Consider the following 8,776-nt stretch of genomic DNA (forward strand, 5'->3'; position numbering starts at 1 on the left):
AGATGGTGACTTTGGAATTTTCTTCGCAATAATAATCTTAGAGAGTTCAACAAAATCTGCAGTTTGTTGAAGAGAATCGAAGTAAACAAGATTTTAATATGGTCGAACATATTCTGAAGGATGACACTACAGAACATATTTCGATGATTTTTTTTTTCTAAGAACATGCCGTTTTTATGGCAAAGAACTTTAGATAGAATAATAAGTTTTCGGGAGTCACATAAAAAGCGATGAAGAATCTAGTTGAAGATATCTGAGGGCTCTGTGGGACCACACGGTGTCGCCTAAAACATTCTCTCAAGAGGTCTTAATATGTGGAAGTTTAGGGCATTTGGTAGTTCGAGGAGGTGATCGTTTCTTATTCAAAAGTAAAGAACAGACAGAACAAAAAGAAGAAACCCTTTATGTTGACGTCCAGGATTTGTATTTTGCCGCTTCAGAAGCCTTAATGTCCCGTTTATACATAAAGGGCTTATGTAAAATGGTCGGTGCAACAAAGGAATCAAAGGATCGGATTGGATTAAACAAGCTAGAAGCACTAGTTTTCAAGATGGTCTTCATGTGTGCGCCAGAAGCAATACGAAAATCGAGTGAGACGCAGTCTTGCTACGCTATATTACAAGTGACTAACATTAATTATGTCGTTTTGAATGTTTTACCTAAAGCGTCTCAAAAGGATTTAAAACGTTAACCCGATTTTGATTTTAGTAAACATCGTCATTTTCCTATAATTAAACTTAATTAAAATAATAGTAAGAATATCCATAAATGTTTACATTTATAATACAAAATTTATTTCTTCTCATTTGAAGTGTAATGGTTTGAACCGCTCGTCGAAGTACAGCTGACAAATTTTGTGTTCATTGTCTAGTTCCGCCACAGTTTGCTCTAGCTAGCATTTGTGGCAATTATCGTTGGGGAGAGCTTGTTTGAGAAATACCACGCGATAGAGATCAATCGCCAATGGCTAACATGTGAGACTATTTAGTAATTTTTATATGATGGCGCACTGACCGTTTACTTTTAGGCTTTTTTGCGCCCTCAAGGAGTTCGTGTTCCAGGGCGCTTCAAATTGACGTTTTAGAATTGTTCACAAAATAATACAGAAACTGTTTTTTTAGCGTTAGGACAAAGCAATTGTACTTGCAAAGCAAACTTTCCAGAATCTTCGGCGTCCCCTGCTTATGTCTATTGTCGACATCTTCGTTCTTGCGACCAGTGGAGTATCAACAGACACTTCGCAGACGGACAGAAATGACTTAATTGATTCAAAATTAGCCGTCATTTGCAGCACAGAGCTTTCAATATTTTCATTCACCGAAGCCTACCATTTTTTAGTTATAGCGAGCAACTACGGTCACGGAGACCGGTGACAATAGTTTACAATGAATTAAAATTTTCATATTGGAATAATAAAAATCTTCCAACCTCCCGCTTATTGACTCTTATAGTTTACCTCTCCCGCGCTGATAAGCCAATGTACAAATAAAGAAATATAATCGGTCTTAAAAATACGTATCAGTCAATAATCAATTAATTATTGGCTCTTACGAAGGTAATGCACAACTTATGCGAGTCTTTATAAAAATTTGTAGTGCATTGCAAATGTCGGCGATTTACTTTGAAATAACAGTTGATCAGAATATGATGAATTTATGATGTTATTGTGAAATCAATGAAAATAAAAAAAAGGTACACTTCTTTATATTAAAGTACACAACAAACGCATAGCTTTCTATGAAAATGAACAAAAGCTATAAATCCCATAACCCATAATAGCGAATACCCGGTCTATATATAAGTTTATATATGTAAAATAAAAAAAATATTTTTCGAATATAAATTCAAATGCAAGGAAAAAATTTGTTTATTAAAGAACACTCATTATTATGAGTTATGCGCTGCTGCGGGAGTAACTATGACTCTCTTCCAAAATGCGGATCTCATTAGTGTATACGCCCAAGCAATAATGGTAATAAGAAGATCATAGATTTGCCTATTTCTCGCCTCCTCGTTGTTCCCGCCATGCGGATGACACGAAAGGAAGTTCTTCTTCGTCAACCCAATTGGCGAGGAGACTTTCCGTCTAACGAGATAGGCTTAAAAGTTCTTGCGGGTTGGCTCCCCCCTTGAACTTCAACAAGTTGGCTCATAAAAGTAAAAAAAAAAAAATAATAAACTTTTCTCTTCAATTTCTATTTCTAGCCCTCTATCTAACCCTACTTCGAGGGGTTCTGATAACTCTCGATCACAAAATAGGCTACAAAATAGCCAAAACACAACAGCAGATGGTGAATGGCCTCACATGAAACTAGTCAAATCCGTCCGATAAACCTCTCGTGCATAACGAACCAAAACTCAAAATCCCTCAATTGCAATAATCCAAATCAGAGTCCCTCTCTGATTCACTCTGCTATTCCTTGTCGAATATGCGGAAGAACCTTTACCACGAAGACAGGCGTGGGGGTTCATATGAGGCGTGCTCATCCCGATGAACACGACCAGCACAAAGCTCGGACTGATGTCAAGCAAAGATGGAGCGAGAAAGAGGAAGAGGAAGAGGAAGCTCTGCTAGCAAAGAAAGAGGTCGAATTAACAGGCGTCGCCACACGCTTTTTGAACAAAGCTTTAACACCTCTATTCCCTTCGAGATCGCTGGAAGCTACTGAAAAGGCCCGCCAGAAAGAAACATACCTCACAAGGGTCCAAGAGTACATTGCGATGCTACCGTAAGGCAATCAAGTCGACGAGGTGCCGCAGGACAGTGAGATTCGAAATCTTCCATCGGTGAGCAAGCTTTTAGACAGAAAGTTATTTCTTAAAAAAAAGCTTCAATAAAATCATTCAACATCTTTTCATCCATTTGCATGTGCAAGAAACGACGCGAAAACAAAAGCTACAAGTGTTTCGATGAAAACAAATAAAAACTGCAACTTGTTCTATGAATCTAAACAAAAGCTGGAGGAATTTCGATGAAAATGAAAAAAGCTGCAAAAATTTTGATGAAAATAAACCACAGAAAAATTCTCCTTGCAATATTTTTATTTTGTTTATGTTTCTACGACACGTGTTTCATTCTGCTGTATGCAATTTTTTACTAAAAACTCACATATGTGAATGGATGCACATTTATTTATTTATTTTATTAATGAAATTTAGAAAAAAATAAATAAATTTGCAAATTTTCTTATAAAACATATCAAATATTGCTTAATGCTTAAGGATTTGAATCTGCCCGCTAATAACAATTCAAATAATTATCCTCAATCGTAGCAAGAGCAGCAAATAACGCCAAAATATTTGCCTCGCAGTTGTGAATCTCTATTCCCTGATAGGTAAACCAACTCTCACACCTCATGAAACGACTTTAAAACAATGTGTTCAAAAAAACATACATACAGAGACAACAGTAAAATCGTGAATTAAAAAAAAAAAAAGTTGCATTAACAGACATCCTTAGAATCTGCCGCCATATGCTAGGAGCAATTATGCAGTTAATACAATTTAAATTAGAATAAGCATATATGTTCTCAATAATTTGTATAGAAATTCCAATTCATATTTTGTTTATGAACAGCTGTCGCATGTATAAAAATGCCAACCAGGTCCTATTAGGCCCATAAGTAAATCAAAAGGCAAATCTTAGTGAAAGGAAAAAAAAGGCAATTGAATTGCGAGTAACATTTCACTTGCTCGCTTTTGTGTGCGTGTGTTAGCGTGCATGTGGGTGTGTACGTACGTAGTTCAATATATGTGTAGATAGTTAGCTGCCTTCTTTTTTAACAAGCTGAGAAATCAGGTGTATAAAAATGGTTAGCATTTTAATGTAAATAAACCATGAACTGTGACTGGCGCCGAAAATTATACAAAAAAAAAAAAAACAACAACAGCAAGGAAATATTGATAAATCGTCCTAAATATATTTTGAAAATTGTAAACAAATTAAAAACATATTTTGTAATTTTTTTCTTACGTCGTGTACGGCTTTATTTTCTATTTTAAAAAATCGTACCTGCTGTATGTAAACGTTAGTGAACAATTATGTGAATAAAAGTAATACATAAGTGAAAATAATAATAATTTAAATTTTTCATTTACTCTCTAATATTGAGACAAAAAGTACATTAAATGTGATAAACGAAAATAAATAAAACATGTTGAATAAACCATATTAAAAAAATTAGTTATTCAAAATTAATTAAAATAGCACTTAATGTATGTATGCGTGCATGCTTGAATGCGTGGGTGTATTTACATTTTCTGATAACAAACCATTTTTATTTTGTTTTTACTAAAGACACCTGTAGCATAATTCTCTAATTAAATAAAATTTCTTTATTGTATAAAAATGGTGTAAACCAAATAAAACGAAAATTTGAAAATTTAACAAATATCAATTTGTTTATTTATTTTACTTGGACATTTTCCAATTTTTTCCAAACTATTATTAACTCAGTCGAAAAATAAATTCAAAGACAAGACTTACAGTACTAGCATCTAAAGCTATCGGCTTTAAAAAAAAATTAATATATCATAAATATCAAATATTGAATTTTTAATAGTAAATTTAACAAAAGGACGAATAAATGAAACAATTAAACAAAATTTGACTTGAATTAATTAGAGTTTCCAAATTTCTTTTAATCATTCTCTTTTACTGTTTATATTTCACTTTTCTTTCTTAAGGTTTTCGTTGCTTTTTTCTTGAAATTCGGCTTTAGTCTAGTTATTCCACTCAGAGCCAGCAAAGCAAAGTTGAAAGTTAATTTCAAATAAAAACGTTACAAACGAACGGTAAGTTTTAAAGAAATTTCTTTTCAAATTGAACAATATAATAATTCTTTGTCTTGCAACAATCGGAACAACAATAAGAAATCTAGACGTAGACGACGTAATCGAAGAGCGATAGAAAAGAAAAAGTGAGAAAGCTATTGTTACTTTTATTTGAAACTAAGATCCATTATTGTAGTAAAAACATTCGTATAAAAATTGAAAATGTAAGGAATCCTTATAAAGCCTTAGAATCAAGATCTAGACATTTTAGTAATTAGACAAATCGGGCAGTAACAGTTGCATATTCGTGGAAAAAGAAAAACAACATCAATAGCAAACTTGTCGATCTTTTAGGTTTTCAATCTAATATGGTACAGCCTTTTGCAAATCGACTATCGGAATTCCCCCAGTATTCGGTAGAGAGTTGCGCCCACAAGCCTTGCTACGCTTGTTACAAAAGATGGTGTTGGTGTCAACAACTGTAAAATTAAACCCAACTGCAGTCGAGTGTCTTTAAATTACCGCCTAAAACTAATAATCGGTGAAGAAAAAGTATTCCATTCTTCCATTCTTAGCCGCTAAAGTAATCATCATGGTACTAAGATTTTATGTCCCATTCATGCAAAGTCTGCAAGATATTAAGATAACGTTGATGAGATAAATATCCGGTTTATATCTTCTACTCGAATCTTTTCTTCGACTTATTAAAAAAAAGAAAAAAACAGGATTCGCGCACTCCACTATTTAATGAGAAAAATGCAACAAAACGAGCTTAACTAAATACTGAACCATCAAATCCTTTATAATAGTTCAGCTTTTACTTTCTTTTAATGCCGCCCAAAGTCTTTAAAATTTGTGGAGCCTTAGCAGCCATCTTTTTAATTTCTTCAATTGCACGCAGTACACGTGACGAATCTCTTAGAAACCACATCCAAAGCAATTGCCGATAACGCCATAGTTTATCCTTCTCCTGCAACATGATAACATGGGTTCCCCTACCACTCACTACAAAATTAGTATACATACCATGCGTTCTATAACATTTTCATGAAATTGTGTACGCATTTGTCTTAGCTGTTTATCGATTAACTCCTTTTTCATGTTAGCATTAAAAATTGGTTTTAAATAGCTAACGTTTTCAAACATTGGTGTATCCACTGGACCATCATACACGAATGAACGTAATACTGTTTCTACATGATTGCTAAAGTGGAGTAAAAAAAATTCACAAACTTATTTACTTATTAACATGATTGCAATCCCAACAAAAACTTACATTTCTTCTAATTTTTCTAAAATTGTAGCATAGTGCTTGCGACTAAGCAAACCGCTCAAAGCATAATTGAATAAGCGCATAAATTTTTCATATTCGTGCAGGCAAGCTTTTACTTCGTCGCGCGGCCGATGTTGCAAATGTAAACTAAGATGTTGTATCATTTTGGTAATAAATTCGACGCTCAAAATATCGCTTGTGTTTGATGCCGCGTTGCGCATATGATGAATTCGTTGCAGACAGAGCTGTGATTCGGACTTTAATCCTTCAGAGTTATCAAAACGGCTATGCTTTTTCTCCAAATCGAGCTGTATGCCTATCCAAATTAATTCGGCATTTGATAACACATTAGATATTACTTGCGAAAGTATGCTATTATTTTGGTGCCGCTTTTGTGCCCTCCCTAATTTTTCCTTGGTATTCTCATATAAATTCATTTCGATTATGTGTTGTGCTTGTTGGCGGACAAGATTTTCTAAGTCAACCATTAGAGCTTTTTGAACAATTTCCTGATGGGCATTTACAATAGCCAACTCATTAGTTTCCCGCTCCATATCCGAAAGGCTAACAACGTGTATTTTAGTCAAATCTAAACCATCAACAACACCTTGAGTGCCCCGTCCTCTAGCCTTCTCAATGAAATAATCCATTTCGTATTGCTCAATTCTAAACGTATTAAGATAGTATTCAATTAGGGTCCCTACGTTGCATGTCTTTAAATAATCCGTAGCAAAATTCCAACAACGTTCAAAATATTGTTTACGTAAGCCCAAATTGTTACAAGTGGCTTGCTACGTTTCATTATGAAGTTTTTGAAATGCAGAATCTTCCCATTCTTGTGGACGATCCCATGTTGAAATAACGCTTTGTTGGACTTGAGAAAATGGTTGTTGTATTTTGTAAGCGAAATTGTCTTCGCTTCTCTCTCTCCTTTTCAGAGAATAAAATATTTTCGGAAGGTCATCTTGTTGCTAATTAGAATATCGTTTTTGCATAGCTTTAAGAAGAGCGGTTGACAGGAAAAATCAAACAAAAAATGATGGTATTGGTTATTTGGGATGTGAGAAGCATTATAGCGGATTAGATTAGAAGATAGATTAATTGGATACAAAAATTCATGAAAGCAGATCTTAATTATTTTTATTGTAAAGATGTGCACTATATTATTTTCTATTTATACGCAACAATATAGTCACAAGACAAATTATTCTCGATTTATACGCAACAATGAAATTTGACACAGTGACACGTTTTGACCCAAGGACGATCCCTGTTGAAAATGGTTCGGATCAGTCGACTTTTTCGACCCCTATTGTGGAAAGCTGTTATATGGAAAAAATTGGCAATTTTCCAAATTTCTCAGCAAAAATGGGTAATTAGTAGTATTTTGGCATTCTGACTTGATATGGCAACGTTAGACTAGCTGGGGCCATTTTTGAACCCCATATATAAAGAACAGTGAAGTTCACACGACAAAATGGTACACTTTTCAACGCTTCTTGAAGAAAATTATATCGTAATAGTAATTTAACATAAAACCACATCAAATTTGACAATCTCGGCCTCTTTTTGCATCCTGCCCTATGTAAGCATTAAACTTGTACTATATTAGGTTTTTTAATAATAAATACTCTATGGAAGTTGTGTTGAAACCGATCTTAACGCAATGTAGATTTATAATTTCTTCGAATTTTGCCACGGATTTATGAATGAACGCAAAAAATGATTATAAGCTGACACGTACAACTTCTTAAGACTGTTCAACTTCTCTGCGTCTTCCTGAAGATCTGTAAGACTATTATCAAATTCACTCTCTTGAAACTTGAAATTTTGTTTCAAATATAAGGAAAAATGCCGCATGAAAGAATCACTTTTTGAAAAGTATTGATCCAAAGACAATTGATGCATAAATAATGGAGGTGATTGCTGAAAATGTAAATAACTTTGCTGGAACAACTGCACAGATATTCATATTGCCTAAATACTCACTACTGTTGCGAACATCTTTGCAACCTCCGCATTTTTTTTGAAATTTTCGCTATGCAATTCTTCCAATCTCTTCACTTTGCTCTGGCAAATGGATAAAATGTTCCTTTCTTTATTTACTAAAAGATTAAATTGCTCCTCCAATTTGCTGTAGTCCGCGTTTAAGCTCTGCTTTGTATCTCTAACAGATCATCCATCAACTATAATTTTGAGAAATGAAACAATAATACAAACCTCATGTCGTTAATTAATTCATCGTAACCGTGAAGGAACTTCTCCATGGTGTCTATAGATTTTCGCAGACTGATAATGTCATCCTCTGTATCGATTAGTAGACCAGGATATTTTGATACGAATTTCTGCAAACATTCAGCACATTTTTCATTGGTTTCAACGTATTGATTCTTTCTTAAGAGTTCTTCTTGTTCAAGAACCTCGGTTTCAGTCAATATGTTGGAATCCGTGATGTTGTTTGCGAAGAAATCAAAAAATTTGTGAAAACGCTCGTCATAAAATATCCATTGATTTGAAGTATCAAAATTAAGTCTCTTAAAAATTTCTATGTTCTAAAATTAATCAACAGCGTATTTAAAGTCATATTAATACAAGATTACTCAACATCCAAAGAAAAAATTCAAAATTTGCTCTTACATTTACTATATCTCCCATTTCTTTCAAATTCACATTCTTTTTTTTTCCTTGCTTTGTTCAAAAGAATGGATTAGTTTTTTAACAATACATCAA

General features: G+C 33.7%; 1 protein-coding gene across 2 annotated transcripts; it reads right to left on the bottom strand.

The window, feature by feature from the left end:
• Positions 1 to 4,675: 4,675 nt before the first annotated feature.
• On the bottom strand, positions 4,676 to 8,776 carry LOC119640966 (augmin complex subunit dgt3). 2 transcript variants are annotated; one of them, XM_038039368.1, is made up of 7 exons: positions 8,684 to 8,776; positions 8,267 to 8,598; positions 8,036 to 8,213; positions 7,791 to 7,972; positions 6,050 to 6,712; positions 5,800 to 5,977; positions 4,676 to 5,737 (listed from the first exon to the last, which is right to left on the bottom strand). In XM_038039368.1, exons 1-7 carry the CDS (start codon positions 8,699 to 8,701, stop codon positions 5,591 to 5,593), a joined length of 1,698 nt encoding a protein of 565 aa, XP_037895296.1. In that variant the 5' UTR covers positions 8,702 to 8,776; the 3' UTR covers positions 4,676 to 5,590. The 2 variants fall into 2 exon arrangements, with proteins under 2 accessions (XP_037895296.1, XP_037895295.1); XM_038039367.1 differs by having other exon boundaries at positions 4,676 to 5,743.

The sequence above is a fragment of the Glossina fuscipes genome, unplaced genomic scaffold, assembly GCF_014805625.2.
Source record: "Glossina fuscipes isolate IAEA_lab_2018 unplaced genomic scaffold, Yale_Gfus_2 133, whole genome shotgun sequence".
NCBI lineage: Eukaryota > Metazoa > Arthropoda > Insecta > Diptera > Glossinidae > Glossina > Glossina fuscipes.